Source organism: Anastrepha ludens, chromosome 3 (assembly GCF_028408465.1).
Source record: "Anastrepha ludens isolate Willacy chromosome 3, idAnaLude1.1, whole genome shotgun sequence".
NCBI lineage: Eukaryota > Metazoa > Arthropoda > Insecta > Diptera > Tephritidae > Anastrepha > Anastrepha ludens.
In genome coordinates this window covers 3,403,291-3,426,033 of record NC_071499.1, presented here as the reverse complement: position 1 = coordinate 3,426,033, position 22,743 = coordinate 3,403,291, and the positions used below count along the sequence as shown (strand labels likewise).

Sequence of the window (22,743 nt, the reverse complement as noted above, 5' to 3'; positions counted from 1 at the left end):
GATAACGAAAATAAATGAGGAATAGCCTGAATGTATCTAGCAGACCTCTGTTAAGACACCTTAGTCCAAATAAATTGTATGGGGTGTAGCAGAAAAAACCCACTGCTGAAAAAATATCAAGGCACGTTTGTGTTTCGCAATCGCTCATGGAAACAAAGACGTAAAATTCTGCAGAAGAATACGTTTTACAAACGAAACTAAGATTAATATGATTCGTCCTTAAGGGGAGACTTTTGTTCATCATGAAAAAGAACCAAGAGTTGAATTCCCGGTTCACAACAAAGGCAGTAAAGCACGGTGGGGATAACTTGAAAGTTTCCGATTCTTTTTCTTAGCATGGACTTGGACCAATAGTGAGAATAAAAAGCAATATGAATAAGTTTGCTTATCTTGATGTTCTCAAAAATACGGAGAGGCACAATTCCTTCGAGTCCGTGCCACTAAACTGGTTGTTCAAGCACAATAAAGTCCCCGAGCATACAGTAAAAGTGGTGAAAAATTGGTTTTCAAAAGAAAAAATGCAGTTCTGGATTGGCCAGCGCATAACCCGTCCTTAACGCCATTGCAAATCTGTGGAACAATATCAAGGTTAAGGTTGGAAAAAAAATCAAAAATCCCAATTAACGATGGTAAGGAGCACAGGAAGCGAGGAGATGCCATAAGTTAGCAGAGAGTCTACCTTGTAGGGTGAAGCAATTTTAAAACTAATAGATACTCAACAAAATACTAAGCAGGTAACACATACACACCGGTTCTACGTTACCGGAATGACTCGGGTTTTTCCCGACCAAGAGCTTCCGCTCCAGTAAACTAGCTCTGTCTAGTGAACAGCATATCACAAACAAATTTAACCAATTTGAAATAACAAAATTTCTGCTTTCCTCGCAAATCGATAAAAATGCGCTATTTCAGTGTTCAATTGAAAATGTGAAAAATTCCAAAAATTTTTGGAACTCCTTACAATTGTAGATATTGAATTATTATTTATTTTACTTTTTATTTTTGACAGTACTGAAATAAAAGAATAGATTTGTGCAAAAATAATTATTTTACTAGGTCATCCAGCTAAAATAATCACCACTATATTACCTTGGTGAAACAGAAATTTCTTCTTCGGCAGTTGGCTGTAGTGATCGTTGTCTCGTGAAGTATCGATCAAACAATTTAAAGTTTATGCTCGTTGTCAAGGTGACATTTCACACTAAAAGTACTCTTTTGCTATTTTTTATTTGTTCCATTCAGTTGTGGGTTACAGGGTGTTAACAATGGAAGTCAACAAAGAACAAATTCGCTACAGTTTACCATAAAACGACCTTATAAACTTTACGCAAAAATAATGGATTTCTTTTTCCTCCTCCTGTGGGGAAGTGCGTTTTTTCTCTGTCCATAGCTGTATAGGTATAACGCGCAATCTTCTGTGGAAGCTTCAGGTTTGGGCACCTCGTACTATCACTAAATGGTACTACCAATAATTTTTCATTGGTAGTTAAAATAAGGGTTTCATTATCACTAAATCTTCAGTTTCCCAGTGTTTAAATATCCGCTTTTTGCATTTATTATTTAGTGAATATGCGAGCTTCAAATAAGTAAGCTGAAAAATAGATTTCTATCAACTTTTCGTTGCTTTTAAACGTGAATTTTTTTATTGCTTTAAAATTCGTTAAATTCAAATTTTTCGAGTTTAAGAATGATATCTTTGACACAAATATAAATAAATTTCGCATAAATGTCTAAGCTGCTAAATTTGTTCTATGCATATTTTTTCCGTGCTGTCTTTTTATTTGTCTTCCGTTACTATGAATCTTTAACAGGAAATCGCTTAGCTCGCTCAATGGCTGTTGTTCTTGTAGTTACTAATTGAAATTCATAAAGAAAAGCAGATATTCGCATGGTCGTCTCCATTTGTGCTGGCATTGCCGGTAATGGACACTCATCAAGCATTTCTTTTCATATATTTCTATGATTTTTTTTAAGTCAACAACCTTTTACGTTCGGTATGTAGAAAAATAAAAAAAACATACAATAATTCAATTTTCTTCTTCACTTCGTTTGGTAGAAGGCAGAAATCCATGAAATTATGTTAAAAAAAATTAGCTCAGTGTTCGAAAGTCCTATGAATAACTAAGAAATATGGCTGGAGTCGTAAAGGCTATAAAGTTTTGCTAAAATAACTTACATCGATTTAAAACATTTTAACTGTTAAGTACTAAGTTGATGGGTTTAATTTAAATATTTAGGTTAATCACCTTTCGTAATTCTAGCTTTGATATTCAGTTAAATAAATATCGAAATTAAATATTATATTTTTTCACGAAAATATAAGTTTCTTAATTAGAAACAACAACTACTTAAATCAATATGTGTACAGATAAGCAAACGTAGTTAGGTTTTTTTTTATATTGAACAAATGAACGACTTCGTATGTGAAATAGCTTAGACTTTTTGTCAAAGTAAACTAAGTACGTTTACGTGCATAAATATGTACTTATACAAATAACAAAATATTTAAATATTTGTGTTTCTTGACTCATTTAAACAAATCGATAAAAATACAGCGCGCCTCCATCCGAAAACTGGGTTAAACTCATTATTTCCAGCGCTGGTAGATCAGCATGAAAATTTTTCAGTGAGAAAGAAAATGCAAGGCTTATAGTAATTTTTATTTCATAATAATTTTAGGGTGCAAATATTTCTTTTTTCACATCGAACGGTTTGTCAGTGAACAAATTTGACGGGGTCATAAAATCGCTAGCCATTCAAGCGCTAATTATTTCCGTGAGAAATATTAAAAGAGTTAAAACTTTGCTAGCGAAAAAGTAGAAAGAAAAGCAACTTATATTACAACATTCTCGCAGTAAAAGTACAGTAGAGTTGTTGAAGTATCTGCGGGCAGCCCATAATGGGGCAAGACGGGGCGCCAATCGCACACACATTCATATACGTTTCTTCCCACAAAGTTATTTATCCAGCTTAGGTGTCGCTCAGATCACTGATGGGGGCGATTGGGGTACACAATGCTTGCACTTCACATCACATTAATTATTCATGAATTCATTCAGATGTATGTTCACTACAACAAATTCAATGAGGCAATAATTCAAAATGAAAATATTCCCATGTTTTTAATTATGATAATTAAAATAACTTAATTTTGTTGAAATGTATAATAAAACGAAGCATAATGCCACTCCCATTACAAAGTCCAATATTTAAATATTTCATGCTCGTATATTTATGGCGGCAAAATAGTGGAGTGTTTGCAACATGCTCCCAGCTGTCAATCTATCCACTTCATAAAAATCCTGAGAAACTGGAGCACCAGTTAACAATGTTCGACCCGAGTTGCCCACATTGAATAACTTAATTAGTATACGCATATTCAATTCATAACTGACCGCATTGTTTTTTTTAACTTCCTATCTGCTGCTCTTTAGTATTGTCATAATTGTATTTTAAATGTTACCCAATGCTTTCGTTTTCAAATAAAAAAAGACAAGCGGACATGTTGAATTGTTCTCCGTGGATGAACAACTCATAAATGTTTATGCAATGAATATGACAGATGCACACAAAAACTTCTTCATCGAATTACAAAATACAGAATTTAAGGGCGTATTCGTTTTGACATTTCTCTCTGCTCGCCATTTTTGGGCTTTGTTCGTTTAACAAAAAGTATGCAAATTTGTGAAAGCAACAACAAAGTTATCGAGCAAGAATCCTCTCAAACGAGTATGGATAGGCGTCTTCTATTCGTCACTTCTCTGCTCGCTATCTCTGGGCTCTGGTCACTTGAAGAAAATTTTGCTTATGCCACAAAGTTATCGATAAAGATTCGGCTCAAGCGAGTAACTCATAAAATTGGTATATTCAATGCTTCCAGCTCTCTTTTAGACGCTCTTTAAACAAGTTTTATGACTAATACTCATTAAATGCTTCCAAACAAATGTATTTGGCAGTCCCTTTCCACCTATATCATCATTTATGTTTATCTATGGCAGTTACTTTATCTGTTCGCCACTTGCTAATGCTTGGCGAATCGAAGAGGCCTTATATCTCATAAAATGGGTATAAATAAATTGGTGTTGCTTAATCTTGACGCCACTTACTAACGCATTGTGAATCGAAGACGATTTATGGTAATTACTACGACCCATTGCCGGGAGTTTCTAATTACTAAAAACAACAAATACGAAAAGTGTACAAGTTTTGTACGTGAGATTGTTGATGTGGGTGCGTAGCTCACTTTCTATGCGTTTTCGACATTATTGAGCAGCAATGAGAGAAAAATAAATTGTACCGCTACAAACAAGGCTCATGTCAGACAGGCCCACATTCGTAACGAATTTCGTTAAAGAATACAAAAGCATAGGCTAAAAAACTACGAATGTCAGCTGCATATAAATCCACATGTGACAACAAAGTGAAAATCGGCCGAAAGAAGAGCGCGACATGATCTGACTAATTCATAAGCGGTATAGGCTATTAATAACTTTAATGTATGTAAGCAAACGGTTGCTTACAACCTAAATTGCATACAGTTGCATACACATTTTCAAGATCATCTACTAACCTTCTGGTCCGCTAAGGCATTCCAGTTCGATGGTATAGTCCCAGCAGTCCAAGCTACTCGATTTCGCCAGTGATGGCAAGCCATTCGAGCCGTGCTGAAAGCCGTTTTGTGTATTCGCGGGTGTCATTAGCGCAGGGGGAATGCGTCGCACATAGCCGTTATGGGCGCAAAGCTCCCACGGACGTCGCACATCGACGCCATCTACCTGATCAGTGGCGGGCTTGCTGTCCTCTTCGTTGATTACACCAAAAACATCGGTTACACTGCGTACGTGTTCTTCGTTCTTATTCAGCTCCACTTGCACGTTGTCCTTGGCCTGTCCGCTGGCTGCACTTGACAACGTCGCTTCTTTAAGCTGCCCATTGTTGTCTTCATGGCCGTTTACTGCTGTCGCAGCGCCAGTCGGCAACCCAGGCGAGCCACGCTCATTCACTTTCGCTGTGGCCGCCACATTCGGTGAGTTCGGTGAGGCGACAAAGCTTTTGTGGCTGGGGCCTTTTACAATTCTAATATCGCTGCTGCTATTTATGGCGACAGTGGACTTGGCCAGATAGGCCAGCGAGCAAAATGGTTTGCTTGGCTTATCGCTGGAGGGGATGCGCGCAGCCGCTTTACAAGCTGCGCGCTCAACACATTTATATTCACTCATTTTTTTGTCTTTGCTTAATGTAAACGGGCACAACCAGACAAAGACTGTTCATATTTTTTTGGCCGATATTGGCGCGCGTTGGTTTAGTAAACCTTCTTCACTGATTTTGCTGTTAATTTCAAATATCAATCACAAATTACACTAGGAGAAAAATTTCAAAAAATCTTTACGTTTTGATAGCAAAAATGTTACTGTTGCTGCTGCTTTCGGTGAATGGCAATCAACTCTAAGATGCGTGCAAGAAATTATTTTAGTTACACTTTAAGTGTATCTGGTTTTACTGCAGCGTAAATACTGCCTGCGATTCATAGAAAGGACGCGAATGCACTGCAAGGGCAAGGAGACGATGCGGTACTTGCGGCGTTGCAAATGTGGAAATGGCAGACAGGTAAAGAATTAAAGTACGGCAGCAAAGCGACTGCAGCAAACAAGAATCCAATATAGATCCGAGATAGAAGACGCGAGATCCAAGTCAACGCACTGCTCGTTTGCCTTGAAGGCTGAAAGAATCGCTCGAATGGCTTGCAACAGCCAACAGATAGTTATTCAAAGCACCGCGACCACTAGACGGATGCAGGGAAGAGAACGAACTTACAGAGAACAAGAACGAGAACAATGCAGCTTCCAGCTGGATTTTAATCAACTGCAGTTCACTTTTTATTGCATTCTATGTTGATTTTGTTGTTGGTTGCTGTTTCAGTTTCTGTTTTACTTGCCTTTCTTGTTACATCAGGTTTTTATATATATTTAACACAGAACAAGAAGGCAATACACACCAACACAGCAACAAGAATAGTGAAATACCGCACAAACCCATCTCTCTACCTGCTACCAAAACGGTTACGATAGCCTAAAAAAATTCTTCGAACTCTAATTTGGGTTTGCTTTTTATTCTCATTTCCGCAGTTGTTCTAATTGTCATATTTGTCGATTCACTTCTAAAATAGTTGATTTTGTTTTTGTATTCATTGCACAGGAATGCTAAGTGCACAACAACAAAATTTCAACCACACCATCATTCAAGCAAAACACCACCACCAACAACAATAGCAACAACAACAATGCCGAGCATAACAGAAATTCTTTCTTTCGACGCGCTTCGCGATTCAAACATTCACTCACAGCTGCACCGACTCCTCGTTTCCCAATGTATATCCGTCCGTCCACCTGAAGTAGAGGCGAACTGGTTTGCCGAATGCGCTAGTATGTTTCACAAAAGCGCAATAATAAAAAAATATGTACATAAATACATATAGGTATATAATCACAATCGACGTACTCTTAAAATCAACACTGAGAAAGAATGAAGAACTCTAAAAAGCAAAACTCAATACTCAAAACGGCGAAACACGATCAAGACACGTTGTAATCGGCAGCACGTCCAGTCAACGACTGAATGAGCTGACGCAGCGATCGACTCGAGTATACCCAGCCACTGCAAAACCACTTGCCAGCAACCAGCAACCAGCAGCAGCAGAGCAACATAGTCACGGAGCAATGAAGCAGCAACCGGGGCTCAAACGTGTTGCTGCCACGTTGATTGCTGCTTTCGTTTACGTTGACAGTGATGAACGAACTCTACTAGCTTCACAACACTATGGAACCGGTAGTCAGCAATCACTCTCGCTGATAGTTCGTTCATTCTATTCTATTCTGTCGGCTGTATGACTGTCGGCTCAACTGTTGTTAGGTTATCAAATTGCTATGCTCACAATGCAACTATGAAGCTGTGTCTGTGAACTTTGCCCGACGATTAATTGTTGTCCGCAATGATAGCAACAATGCAGCGAATCACCAAAAAATTAATTCGCAGTCAAAGCAGCGCTGTATACGTCAGCAGAGTCGTGGCTGCGTCGTCTTATCAGCGACGAAGGTGCATTTGTTGCGCCGGCTCTCAACTGCACCGAGGCGCAGCAGGGAACTGCGACGCGGTGCAGACAACTGCGCACACTCTGTTGCTCTCTGCGCTCCTGCACAGGAAAATGGTATATTACTTGCCCAACTTCAAATCCATATTCCACTCACGATCCACATAACTGAAGAATTCATTGCAATAGGATATGCCGGCGTGTTAACATTGTTTGCACTTCAGTCAGTAGCCTCGACTTCAAATATCGACTGTTAGTCTGGCAAAATCATTTCTTGCCGACTCTTCTCCTTGAAGATTGTTAGCATACATAAGACTGAGTTGCATTTGTATTACCAGCGGACATTGCTGCGAGGTGACGGAAATTCGAATGCACCTCAGCTCGTAAATAAACATGGCTTTATTCTATTTTTCTTTTATTATCAAGTTAAGTAAAGATTATTCTTTCAGTGCCATATGTGCAGTGTGCATATGAATGTTCCTTACAAGTACGTATAGGTGTGTGTGTGTGTGTATTTCTTGTATGAGAAGCTTACTTCACACTTTCCTGCGTTTGATGCTCTTGTTTATCAACTTTTTCAGTTGGTTTTTTGTTGTTGAGGTAATTATTTGTGTATTGATTGAAATTCGAGACGTCTTAAACAGAAGCGAAGTACAGAAAATTAAAGCATAGCAGAATTGAGTATTGAACTTCCGTTTTGGAAAACCCTCGCAAGCAGGTTTCATCAAGGCATTAGCAATTTCTGCCAGTTTCTCATTAACTCAAATTGTGTGGGAAAGTGTAAGATAAAAAATTTAATAAATCAAGCTATTTTTTTATTTTTATTTTTTATACTGAGTGCTCGCAGCAAACGACACCCTATAATTAGCCACTTTCGCTTCTTCCCACATGCGAAACAAACTAAAAATAACAGTGTGGCGAATTTAGCTTCGACTGGTTTAGGCTTCGTGCTTTCCTTCATTTTAACCACCTTAGTGATTTTAGTTGAGTAATAAGAGCGTGCGATGGCACTGGTTCTCATAATTCTTCCGGACGGCTGTTTCTAACCTGACATCAACATTTTTCCTTCTGCACCTTACAATATTATAACCACAATAAGTGACTTATAAAGCGTGTTTTAACTATCCTCTCTCCACTCGGTCCAAAGTAGCAATTATTGGCAACAGCTAGAGGATTTCGGGACTGATGTTTTTTCCTACTCTAAGCTTTATTAAGACATTAATCGGCATTCAGATTGCCATCTACTGCTGCATTATAACGCCGAGTTGCTGCTGCGCTGTTTGTTGATGACAGGGATATGCATTTTAAATGTTTTCTTGTTTCATTGTTGCTGCACTCTGTGCGTGTATGCATTCTGACGTCACTATAGTCAGGCAATGTACCATTAATTCTACTATCTACGTTCAGGTTTATATTCTTCACATTATCGGTGGCACCACGATGGAGAGGTTATAGAAAGTGTGACCAACATCAGACCGTTAACCGGCTCCCAACTGTTTTGAAGAAATCAGCTGAATTGCTGACGTAACAGGGGATGTGACAGTCGACAAAGATCGGCAAAAACTGAGATTGTGCTGGTGATGCACGAAAAAATCAGTGGAAAAACAAATTGTGCAGGATGCATAAATACATTTTGAAAGACGTAAAGTAAGATTCAAAATTTCGAAACCAGATGACGCACTTGAAACGTCAAAATGACATTGACTTTCTTTAAACATCAACAAGTGCTTTAAAGCCACATATTCGAAAACTCACAATGTCTTGCCGACGTCTTACAACATTTCTCCTAGGTTAGATTAGGTTAGCCAGGTTGCTTGTCTAAGTCAAAACACTCAGTGGCCCTAAGTCCCATTGTGGCACCTGCGTTTGATTTTCTCTCCCTAACTAAGTTGCATAAACCATTTAGATCTTTTTGAAAAGGTAACTATTCACTCCAGTGAGACATTTTGGAAATTTCCCAGGTCTTCAAAGAAATAATCGCCAAGATATTTGACACGGCTTCTTTGAAGTGCAGGATATTCACAGAGCAGGTTTTGTATCGACTCGATTTTTTCCTCATCTCTATTTCGAAAGTTTACTCGGGCTTAGGATTCGTGAGGCGAAAATGTTCCTAATTCACTGGCCCTTACACTCTTATATCTCTATATATGTCTTTTGTGCGATCCAATTCGGAATATGGAGACCGAGTCATAAAATCTACATAAAATCCAAAAAACCAATCCTTAAATTCGTTTCACGTCATTGAGCTTTGTTGAACCAATTCCTACCATAAATCTCGGTTGCTTCTGATTAATCTAAAGCCTTTGGAATAAGAAGATCAGTCCTCTCGCATTCATTTTTTATAACATCAACAATGGCAGTATTGACTGCTCATTGCTTTATTAATTTTATTTAATAATTCTTCTCCGAAAAGTGTTTTCGTTCACTTTATATCCTATTTATTAGATATTTAAATCGTGTTCAATAGTTATTCTACTTTTCGTTGTAATTAGTCTCTAAGAAGCTTATTTTCATAGACTAAATAAATAAATATAAATAAAATAAAAATAAATACCTGCAACTCCTTCAAGAGCAATAAAAGAATTCCAAATGAAATACGAATTCCATAGAGTCACCCTTCAATACAACTTCCGTATGCACTTTAAGCTGTTGGGTGGGTATCAATTGAAGCTAAATAAATTAGAAGTAATTAAGAATTTTTATAGTAGACTCGATTCAACGGCTCTAATCGACACAAATCCAATGCAATTAGATATCGAATACAGTCAGTGGCGAAGGTGGCTAAGCAGCCAAACAGGCAAATCCAGCTTAGGGGTCTTTGAAATTTATCGCTGCCTGAGCGCAGTGAATACCTACAATTCGCTGAACAGAGCTCGGCGCCTAATGGCATTCTCATGTACATATTAGCCTTAGGATGTGCGACATAAGGCAATGTGCAGCTGTGCACATTAACACGCCAGCGCACAGTGGACACACCGAGTTTTGCATTAAATGTTGATAAGGCGTGGCAAAGTGGTTATGTCGTTTGGTGTTGCTATTTCTTACGCGCAGAAACAATTCAAGCTTCATAGTTTAGTGCTGCCAGACGACGAGTTTTTTGAAAACTAGCTTCGTTATGGCAGAAGTTAGTCAAGGACTGCAGATAGGTATGCCCAAGGTATGAACAAGAACATTCGAGAGGAAGTAATATGCATACAAAGTAATCATGTGCACTTTTTTTCTTTATGAGAGCCTTTGTCAATAGAGAAGTGCCTGCAGATGTCAGGGTATCCTCCCTGAATATCGTATATAACCATTACATCACGACGGCCAATGCTAACTGACCTCACTGTGAACCTGGGGAGCGTTTCTATATTTTGAATCACTAGCAAAATTTCTTTATAAGAGCTGCTGTAGCGGACGATATTAACATTATGGGATATATGTAAACACACCACGTTGTTAGTTCTGGCTTTTCCGAACTGGATAAAGAAGCAAAGCATATGAAACAAAAGGAAGTACCTCCTGTCATCAAACAATTAGTAGGCACACTCGCGTACGGACACCTACGTCACTGTTGACAGTTATGATTTCGAGGCTGTAAGAGACTTCGTTTATTTAGGAACCAGCATTAACACCAATAATAACGTCAGCCTTCTCAGTCCAACGGAGGATCTCTCTGGCCAACAAGTGCTACTTTGGACTAAGCAGGCAATTGAGTAGTAAAGTCCTCTCTCGACGAACAAAACTAACAGTCTATAAGGCGTTAATCATGCCCGTCCTAACGTATGGCGCAGAAGCTTGGATTATGACAACATCCGATGAAACGTCACTTGGAGTATTTGAGAGAAATATTTTGCGGAAGATTTTTGGACCTTTGCACGTTGGCGACGGCGAGTATCGCAGACAATGGAACAATTAGCTGCGCCATAGAAAGTATTCGTTGCGGTACCAGCTGGTGGTAGCAGAGGAAGAGGAAGGTCTCCTCTGCGTTGGAAAGATTAGGTGGAGAAGGACTTGATTTCACTTGGTGTGTCCAATTGGCACCCGTTAGCACGAGAAAGAAACGACTGCCGCGCTTTGTGAAACTCGGCTGAATTCGCGGTTATCGCGCCAATCAAGAAGAAGAAGAAGAAACAGTAGTAAAGTCATTTTGGCTTCCTTGTATAGGGAATCTCTTATACATCTTATTATAAATTATATAGAGCTGGTCTAATTTCAAACTTATAGACTGGAACCTCCAATTGCCCCAAAAATGGAAAGAGTATTAGAAGCGGCGGTGAGCTTCCAAAACCGATAGGATAATTATTTTATCTATTACTCTTCGCTCCATTATATTTACTACAACAATAACATAAAAATCTATATTGTGCAATTTGCTGCGATTTGATTTATATTGAAAATGTAATTGCATTTATTGTAATGACAAGTAAGTTGCACAAACAACGCAAACTTGCTACCTTTTGAATGTTGCATGTTGAAGCAGATTTAGGGCGTTCAGTAGTTGACTGATGGTGATCTTGACTGCAGTAATTGGCGGTCAGTGGCTGATTAGCAATTGGCTAGTTGGCCAATTGTGCAATAAGAATGCGCTTACCGCCAAACAAACACGTATACGCGCACACACACCGACCCGGTTGCAATTACCACTTCATTAACTAACATCCACTTGGTTTGATATAACTTTTGGTTTTGGTTTTGGTCGTTTTTTATGGTTGGTGGGTAGTTTGGCATTGGTAGTACCTGCTGGGTTAATATCGTGACATCAGTAATTGGGAAATAAAAAGACAGCAAAGTGAGAACGACTGCTGCAAACAAGTGACCCGCCGATCGGCCTTTGTTAAATAATTTTCCTGTGATTTCCAAAGTTTGAATTTGCAGTCATAATATCAATTGCATATCCACGAACTGCATTCGAAAAAACAACGCCTGTTTCACGGCTTAACAATCCCAATCGTCGATTCCTTTATTTACTGCGGATATCATTGATAGACACGATGACGGCAACTGCCATGGAGCACCGTTGCTACTGAGTTGGTGAAAGAGACTCGCTGTCATCGTAAAACAACCATCCAAAGACCAAACATGCGGTGCACACAACGCACGTACATACACACATACACGAGTGCATACATATGTGTATGTGCCTACTTCTGCACGGGCGCCTGATGCTAGCAAAACAGCTACTGGTGGTCACCGCCTCCTACACTCACCTGCCCCGAACAAGCGAACGCAAGTTGCTGGTACCGCTGTGCAAACAACAACAACAAACTCGATTGCTCGTCACTTTTATCGAACAATAAAAAATTGTTACGCGACAGTCGCGCAAACAAACAAACGAACAAGCAACTGCCAAATGACAGCTCAAATAAGCTGGCACCCCCCACTCTCCGCAAGGCCAGTCAACTACATACAGCGCACCTGAGCGTCAACGGACTCGATCACTACCCAACATGGTGCAGTCGTACCTCATACAAAATATGGAGCGGAGTAAAGCGGAGAGCAGCGCAGTGCAAATCATCATATTTTGTGCGAATTTGCATAAATTCGAAATTAAAAACCGTCAAAACATCAACCTGCAATGCATTCAGCAAAACAAAAAGAACGGCAAAACAGGTGAACACCTTGAATGTGCCCATACAATATGAGTACAACACCAGCCGACAAAGTCAGCAAATAAAAGGCAACAACAGCGGCCGGCTTATTGTTTCAACTAATGCTATTTCGGTGCGCCAGCGAAGCCAAGATGAAAAATAAAATGAAAGAAAAATTTGGACACCTCTTAGAGACACTCATGCAGACAATCTCGTAAAAGCGCGTAAAAAATCGCAAAACTACCTTTCTAAAAATGCGCAAATTTATGCAGCAGAAAAAATACGAAAAAGTTCAACAACAACAACAGCAATAAAAAGACACACAGCTCCACTGGTAGCGTTGAACGAAGCGGCTGCGACTGATGTGTGTATGTATGTATGTATTATATATTGTAGACGATCGGGGTGGTGATGGCGGATCTATGGTGTAAGCAATTACGGTGAATGTGTTGACGAGTATGGCCGGTGGAGGCCACGGTGTTGCAGGCGGAGTTGTTGGACACAAAGCAATTAAATTCAAATGAAATAATGTAGCATTACTGCCTGCTGGGCTGTACTGCTTACAGTAAAGAGTCGATTGCTCTAACTACAGGCGGATCGAATCAATGATATTCAAAGGATTCATGATGTTTTTATTTAAGTTTAGAAACTCTGGTATTTATTCAACGAAAAGTGATTAGGTGAAGGCCGGGTAAGGTTATAATGGTAGTCGGTCTGTACGACCAACTCACTTAGACCTTACAGGTCCGTTGTGATGCCACTCTGCGATTATTTCTTTCGTGGAACCATTTTGTGGCTCTTATGAGGCGCAGGATTGGTTCCATCTCTACGCCAGCCAGTTCCGTAAGAGAATTGAAAAAATATGAACCTAGAAAACTTTCTCCGAGTTTAGCTAAGGCTGGACAATTGCAAAGGCAGAGCTAAACTGTTTCTTCCCCTTCCTCATCTCTACAACTTCTACAATATTCACGGGAGAAAATTCCTATTCTAAAGAAATGCCTGCCACATACCCAATGACCGGTTACACAAGCCTCTCTTGAAAGGCTAAGCAGTTCCTTTGTGTTTTTCTGATTTACTTGCGGCCATAGTAGCCCAGCTGTTATGCATGTGACTTCATCTCTCCGTGCCCTATTGGCCTCTTGGATAATATTATTCTTAATTATTAACTTTCTCGTGGCCATAGGTATCCCAATGGTACTTCTATCCCTGAGCAGTTCAAGAGTGATGCCTTTCCTGTCTATTTCATCGGCTTTACAATTTCCCTCAATGACTATGTGCTCCGGAACCCAAATAAGGCTGCCCTTGAATATGGCACTAATCTCATTTAGGGCTGCCCGGGATTGCAACCTTTGATCGTAGTATAACCGCATACATTGATTATGGCACCTTTCTGGTCTAGAACTTCGAAAAAATCGATTTTTTTTCATGTTAAGATAGTTTATACTTTCAAAAATATACTTGCAAATTTTTATATTAATATTTGTTGTAGTTTAGATGTTACAGTCCTTTAAAACGAGACCGATTTGGAGTACGACGCCCAGATATATATAAGTGCGTTAACCCTGTGTCTCTCGAAACTATTTTGCCGGAGTTGGCGTTAATAATTTCTCAAAAAGCACTGAACCGATTGATTTCAATTTTTAATATGTTCTTGAGTAGAATTTTGGCTATCGCGGGTAGCAAAACTACAATTTTATAATAATATAAATGTTTCTATTTTTTTTTAAGAGCGAGAACGTGAAAAAAATTCTTTTTTTTGTTTTTCCAATAAGCAGATAAAATATCTAGAACACATTTATTTTTTTGGTAAATCTGCTACCCACCATTGCGACATATGTCGTGATGAATAATCGACCGAATTTTTTTTTCAGATGTACCTGAGCAGCCCAATCAGTTACGCCTTTGGCATGTGTTACGTCAAGGGAAGCAATTTTTTTATTATTGTCATAAAAAATAAATTTTTTTTTGGAAGAAAAGAATTGATCTAATAATGAATAAAAACGATTTTCAATTGATACCGATTGTTTTTCTTCAATTTTCACGTCTCTAGACCAAAAAGGTGCCTTAATGACCCCCTGGCCACCCGAGAATAGGTATATTTATAGTAGTTGATGTTATGCATGCATGTATCTAAATACGTAGCCTCTTCTTTTATTGCTTTCAGGTCCTAGTTCCTTCGAAAATATTGACGTAAGATGATTGGGTGAAATTGCGGCACAATATAAAGGCACAAACTACTTGGAACACTATCTAAGGGTGATTGGCTCACTCATTAAATACTTGAAGCAATGGGGAGATTTTAATATATTAGAAGTTCAAGATATGATTCATTTGGTGCAAGCAAAATGTATGTTTTCTTAGAAGGTCAATTGTGAGAAGTGAGATTTTGCAGAGGCGACAAATTGGTTTAGAACCGGAATGCACAAGATTTTTGAGAGTTAAATGGTTGTGGCCTATTGGGGGGCATACAAAACATGTTTTTTATTAGTTTATGCCGCATCGATTTGTGCATTTGTGGGATATATGAGTCATTTTAAATTCAACTCTTTGATGTGCGATGGCATACGCAAATGTCGAAATATTTCTGAATTTTATCGATTTCTATACTGCGTAAGATAAGTGAGGCTGCTGAAAACCACATCAACTTTATTTTCATGTTGTTTGATGCTTTGTCAATTACGAGTCGACTTAATCTGATCACAATTTTTAAGCAGATCTTGCTTAGAACTTTTTATAGAAATATCCGAATATCTCTTTTTGAAGCCGGAATCGAACCGCACCAGACTTCGCCCAATTTAATTAAATTTCGGTCCAATCCTCTTCTTTAACCTAGCCTTATCCCATTTCGGGTCGGCTTTTCTTGTGCGAAGTCTCCAGGTCACTCGGTCCTGAGTCGTCTCTTCGCTAACGATTCTACATCGCATGTTGTTTTCAATGGTGTTTTTTTGGTGGTCTGCCTGGCCCTTCTTCCGCTACCTCCATCAGCAACAACTCTGGTGTTCTCATTACATGACCGTACGAGCGTAGGTGGTTTTCCTGGAGCTTAGTGCTGATTGCAGAAACTTTATTGCTACCAAGAATAAAGGTGTTTTGAAACTTTTCCAGCAGTGTAACGCCGCTGGCCCACCTCTGCATCCACATTTCTGCCGCGTACAGATTCTGCTCTAGTTTACGTGGTACAGTTCAGCACTCGGATGCATTTGTCAATGTCGACCTGATTATGTTTTATAGGTTTAACTTTTTAATTTTTGTGAAATTTTCTTGTCGCACATGACACATGGAGGCTGCTCTCCGCTTTGCCATCCACATTGAATTCGGTGAGCAATTTCTCGTTCGAAGGTGTCATCTTCGCTAATATGCGAGCCCAAGGATTTATAGCTATCAACTCTCACAATTCGGCAAAATGAAACTCGATTGCTTCGGTCTTTGGGTGGCTTACTCTTAGCCCATTCGAATCAAGGATGTTGCGAGAAGGGCTACATCGTCAGCATACAGCAATGTTCAAGGGAAGTTGCCTTGGATTTCACGCGTAAGGAAGTTCATCACCAGATTAAAGAGAAGAGCGAAACCTTGATGTACGCTTACATTAACGTTGAAGCTTTGGGTCAGCCCACTCGCACATTTTACCTGGGTTTTTAATGATGGAACTAAGCCGAACGTTTTTAGGGTAACAAAAAATAAAGCAACATTCTACCACTTTTTCAAAACAGCTCCAGAGCTACCCCGCCAATTTACTCACTAATATTGGCATTATAGTCCGGAGTACAATAGCTACCCTTTATCTCTACATTGCGCTGTCGCTCTATGTCGTGGGATTTTCATCATCTTCTACGTTTTGTATATCTATATCTTGTATATCTTATCTTCTAGCTCCTTCTTGTTTCACTTCGAAAACTTTTTTACGCGTTCTTTCACTGCTCATGTGTGACGTCTCCAAACCAAAGAAATCTTTGCGACTTTACTACGTCATCGTTTCGGTGCGCAATTTATCTCTCGTCTGGGACTAGTGGATTGGCCACCAAGATCGTGTGATATCAGACCTTTGGGCTTTTATTTGTGGGGGTATGTAAAGTCTAAATGCTTTGTGGATAAACCATCTTCGAAACCAACATTTTAGTTATTCACCAGATACCGACGGAAGTCCTCCAGCGAGTCATTCAAAATTGGTGTTTACGGATGGTCGCATTACGGTGCTGCGGCGCAGTTGGGGCCAAGATTCGAAAACGATTATCTTTAAACAATAAATCTCATGAATAGTTCTACACCAAAAAATAAAAAATAAAGATTGACAAATCAATTTGAATTTTCGTTGTTTCATTTCAATTTAAAATCCGTTACCTCTAAATTGATCACCCTTTATATAAATCGATAGATTTTCGCTTAAGGCATATTTGCGAATTTTAAACAAAGTTAAAATTCTGCATTACATCACCTACCAATGACATCTGCATTCGAGATAACAACCGCAAATCGTTTAACGCTAAAGAGCTACTGCCCATTTGGTGAGCCTTAATTGTAAATGACAAGGAAAGTCTCCATATAAGACCCGTGACTGTATTTTTAGTCCCAGTAAAAGATGGCATACATTGGCGCTAGTGACGTCACCGCCCCCCATTACCTTTTAACACCTCCAATTCGGAATCAAATTTTTATGCACGTACAACATACACACATCCATATGTAAATATCCTATTAATTGTTGCCGGAAACGCTCATTTACTGGCGTACTAGATTACAAATTCGCACAAAACTAAAAGCAAATTTATGATACACCAACATCACCACACCGTTTAAATACTTGAATAATAAAATTTTCAACTAATACATTTACGAGTTTACCAACAAACTAATGGGCAATACTTCGCGTCAGCATATTAATTACTCTTGCACAGTCGTCTGGAAATGAGTGGAAAGGAAAGGGCGCTCTGCTCTGGTGGTGGCTGGCGGCTGGCGGCTCAACTAACTGTCGCGCAACAAGGCTTTCTCCGTATCTATCGACGTTGCTGCATCTCTATGATACGACACAACAAAATTTCCAAAACGAAACACCACCAACGTACGTAGCGTTGCATCTATGCTTCACGCTGAAATTCAAATCCCTCTCCTTTGCACGCTGGCCTAGCCAAGCGTATTGAAGAACGGATCGGATTGCATTCATTCCTATTTCGCCACATACCCTCCACGCGCCCATTGAGCAGCTGGTTGCGCTACGTAGTCATTCGGCTCAGCACTTGTTAGTGGTAGTTGCAATTTTCCCGAAACACTTGACGCTGTGGACGCCGACAATGCCGGTGACTGCGGTGGCAGCGCGCCTGACTTGAAGAGGCGAATCGAGTTGCATGAAATGCCGCACTGGAATGGGTAAATGTGATCGTGTCCGTCGCACACCATATCGCTTTCAATTTTGGGTTGGTCAGTGCAACAATATGGAAACGCTGGACGTCATGCAAATAACTCGCAACACCTTTCACTATTTCGCAAACAACCAGCAGTGAACTAATGTCGCCAATAATACGAGATCCATCTGTGAACGATGTTATAAAGCAAGGCATCACAATATCTCAGCCACAAAGCAGTACAGTGTATGTATGTATGTGCATATGTATGCTGGGCACAGCGCCATCATTCCCTTCCACCTTGAGCCGCCCCTCTTCATCGTTAACAGCATCACCGTCATCAACATCTACTGCGCTGCAACAAATTACACTTCGGACAGGCATCCAACGATCTGCTCGCCTACCCTTCCCAATTCCCTTCCTACTTAATTCGCGCGCCAACAAGTAATTCTGCGCTATCGGGCACTGCAATCAGAGCACAACAACAATTACATTAAAACAGACCGCTTAGTTGTTGTTGTTTTAATGATGTTTTCGGTTACCAACCTGTGACATTTCGCAGTTGAAAAATATGCGCCATCGCGGAATGGCAACTGAGACGGAGCGCCAGCGGAGAGTTGAGTTGGTTAGCCGTCGAGGCTGTGGCGGCCACTTCAGCAGAGAATGGAATGCGTGGGCGCAAATTGTGATCGTTCTCACGCCTCTACAACGATCACAACCGAAACAGCGCCAACTGCTGGCATCGAAAAACCAACAGCTACACCACTAATACTGCAGCGAGCGCAGCGCAGCTCAATTTTATGATCAACACGATCACCAAATAATTTGTAATTGTATCTGTCGCAACCGCAACAGCAGTAAAAAGGCAAAAACTTTATGAAAAATGCACTTTGCATGTACAAAACTTTTTTTTTGTTTTTCTTTTTTGCATTTGTTTATGATTATATTTAGCCGCAAGCCCAGTGACATTCGCCGCCCATTGGAAGCGGTGGTTTAACCGCTTTGCTGTGACAATTAATAGGTCTATTTATAAGTTCGTGCGGTTTTACAACAGATGGCGTAACTTGATTATTATTCCATCGATCCACATTTCCAAACATTTATTGGAGAGCTACTGTCGTAAGGCACAAACGTCAGTATAAGTTTTTTATTTGAAGCGTAAACAACAATATTTTTACCACACTTGAAAATGTCGAATTTCGTGCCAAATAATGTGTTTTTGCGGGGAATTCTTTTTCATTATTTTAATATGAAGAAAAAAGCAGCCGAAAGTCATCGTATCTTGGTGGAAGTTTATGGTGAGCATGCTCTATCTGAGCGAACGTGCCAGAAGTGGTTTGCACGCTTTAAAAGTGGTGATTTTGGCTTGGAAGACGAAGAACGCGAGGGTGCGCCGCCAAAGTTCATGGATACCGAATTGGAGGAATTGCTCGATCAAGATCCGGCTCAAACGCAAGAAGAGGTTGCAAAAACTTTGGGAGTTGATCAATCAACCATTTCCAAACGTTTAAAAGCCATGGGAATGATCCGAAAGGTAGGCCATTGGGTGCCGTATGAATTGAAGCCAAGAGACGTTGAACGCCGTTTTATGGCATGCGAACAACTGCTTCAACGGCACAAAAGAAAGGGTTTTTTGCATCGAATTGTGACTGGCGATGAAAAGTGGGTCCATTACGACAATCCAAAACGTCGGGCAACGTATGGATACCCTGGCCATGCTTCAACATCGACGTCGGCGCAGAATATTCATGGCCTGAAGGTTATGCTGTGTATCTGGTGGGACCAGCTGGGTGTTGTGTATTATGAGCTACTGAAACCGAATGAAACGATTACGGGGGATGTCTACCGACGACAATTGATGCGTTTGAGCCGAGCACTGCGAGAAAAACGGCCGCAATACGCCGATAGACACGACAAAGTTATTTTGCAACATGACAATGCTCGGCCACATGTTGCACAAGTGGTCAAAACATACTTAGAAACGCTCAAATGGGATGTCCTACCCCACCCGCCGTATAGTCCAGACCTTGCGCCATCCGATTACTATCTCTTCCGATCGATGCAACATGGCCTGGCTGACCAGCACTTCCGTAATTACGATGAAGTCAAAAAATGGATCGATTCGTGGATTGCGGCAAAACCGACCGAATTTTTCACAAAGGGAATCCGTGAATTGCCAGAAAGATGGGAAAAAGTAGTAGTAAGCGATGGACAATATTTTGAATATTAAATTTGTAACCATTTTACGTCAATAAAGTTTCAAATTTCGAAAAAAACCGCACGAACTTATTCATAGTCCTATTACACTAATCACCAACGAAATTTAGGTTTTCACACAAAATACAGTTCAGTGAGTGAACACATATTTGCACACCAATACATATGCGCAAAGATACAGACACAAATGTGTGCCTCTCCAAGAGGAAGAGTGTTTTCACTGCCCGAAATTTCTCAAAATTGTCGAATTATGCGGAAATTTGCTCGAATGCCTTAGTCAAAATGGAATTTGGTCATGTCACGTTAACCTGGCGCGTTCCAACTGCAACTTCAGTGTCAGCAGCTCGCTCACATCTCTTCCGCGCTCGATGACATCTTCGCGGTGCCGCTAATGGAAGCCTTCAAATTCGATGCACGACAAATCGCACTTGCACCAAGCGAGTGCTTGTACACATCCATGGGTGAGGGGCCAATACAGCCTAGTCGAATGGGGTCAAAAGTCATGGATATTTACGAGACAACACAATTAGACTCCAACTGATGCACATAACAGCACTTGTTTTTCTTCGGAAATATGCTTTGTCACCATCATTGACTTTCATATGACGTTTAGCGAATTGTTGACGCTATTTGATTATTTCGTGGAACACAGAATGAAGGGCGGAAGTGGACTCTGGTGAGATAAGTGCGAATTACAGTTGCGTGCTTTGTAAATGCACTGCACTATGTCGAATAAAACTTTTAGATACTTGACCTTTAATTTGTTTTTTTTATTGCACTAAGCTGATTTATGGCGTAACGGACTAATTATAGCGGTGTTGTCGAGCGTCTAAATAAAATCAGTATGCAAAAAAAACAAATAAAATATAAAAAAGCCAATGTCGATCGGTGACTACACCGCCCTGGCAGGGCCTAATGAATTGGTACAGCAAATAGAAACACACAAAAATTAAATACTTGCAAATTATCTCTAGAGAGAGAAAAGTGGCAAGTTGTGTCAACTGTAAGGAATGAACTTTGCATTGAAATATTTATAGAATTTAGAAATAACTGAGTACTGAGTAAATAGATTGAATTTGTAATTAAGCGGTAATATCCGGAGTCAGTAAAAGACGAATGCCAGCAAAAGGTAAGCAGTGAGGAACCTGCAGCTTTATTACACAATTTCAGGTTCGAATTGAATATACTAACGATTATTATATTAAGGCTCTGACGACGCCATGGTGCAGAACGAAATATGTAAACTCCTGTAAGGAGCAGATCAAATCTCTTGGGTGTGCAGGTAACATTTCTCTGATCTGGGTTCCAGGATATAGGAACATAGAGGGAAATGAAATTGCGGATGAGCCCACCAGGAAGGGGACTGACTGGCCTCAGAGACCTCCTACCCGCTCATCGGCATCCCTCTGACAGTTGTTAAAGGAGAACTGAACAAATTATTTCTCAGAAGAGCCCAGAAAAGATGGAGCTCCATTTCTTCATGTGCTATTTCGAAAACCCTTTGGCCCCAATACGATATTCGAAGGACTCAGAAAGTCCTTTGGGCTCCTCGCCATTCAATTTCCAAACTCGTAGCCGTTTTTACCGGTCGCAGAACGATCGGCACAAACGGGGAAAAGCTAGGGTTACCATTTAACCCCCATTGCAGAAGCTGGTCCCCACCCTAGCTTTTTTTCAGAGAAGGAGACTATAGAGCATTTTCTCTGTAAATGTCCGGATTTGGTAGCTAGACGACTAAGGTCACTGGGCGCTCCTTTCTTGCCTGGGGCAGTGCGCCAACCTAAATCCAATCAATTTCTAATAATCTAACCTAACCTAACATTCATTTCAACAGTTGGCAACGCTTGGCCTCTCTTGTGTTGTTGTTTTCGCAAAGTGAATTGATACCAACAGTTAAAAGTGAGTAACTGTTAACGTCAATTTTCGCAAATAATAATGAAATATAATTTTGCAGGTAAGTTCGTGAAAAAATATTTGTTTATTGCGAACCAATTCTAAATGAATAACTAGTGATAATTTCAAACAAATTTAGCATTTTGAGATATTTTATTACCATTTTTCCTTGTTCCTTAACATTTCGTACCAAATAATCCTCCAAAAATAGTCAAATGTCTTTTTTATTATTATAAGTTTAGTAAAAATAGGTTCTCAAGTATTAAAATTTTTTGAACAAAAAAAAATGATCACATGTTTGGGTTAGTTTTTCACTCAATTCAATTCATGCAAGATGAACTGAATTCTGCATAGCATACAAAGACCATCGCCGGCCTTTCTCGCTTATTCACTGCGAGGAATTAGCAGCTTTCGCCTGGTAACAGCGATTCGCAATGATCAAAGCTCCAGACCTGCCAAAATACTGCCATCACGGAAAGTCTCGTGATTTCTCCCCTGCAACACCTTCACAGCACAGTAAAATGCGCAGCAAGCAATTTCTGTTTGGGTGTTTCCGTAGGAATTACCCCTGTAGACATTTGTTAGAACACTAGCCTGCTTCCAAGCGAGTCAAGAGGCATATCTTCGAATACACGAG

General features: G+C 39.9%; 1 protein-coding gene across 4 annotated transcripts in view; it reads right to left on the bottom strand.

The window, feature by feature from the left end:
- The window catches only part of LOC128856873 (uncharacterized), a 114,571-nt gene that overhangs the window by 48,022 nt on the left and 43,806 nt on the right, over nucleotides 1–22,743 (bottom strand). The window contains exon 1 of one of the 4 annotated variants that reach the window (XM_054092289.1): nucleotides 4,571–5,301. The exons of the other annotated variants lie outside the window; for them this stretch is intronic. Within the exon in view, the coding sequence (XP_053948264.1) occupies nucleotides 4,571–5,219 (649 nt within the window). The 5' untranslated portion in view covers nucleotides 5,220–5,301. Of the gene's footprint in view, nucleotides 1–4,570; nucleotides 5,302–22,743 lie in introns of those variants that run through there. 4 annotated transcript variants of the gene reach the window in all.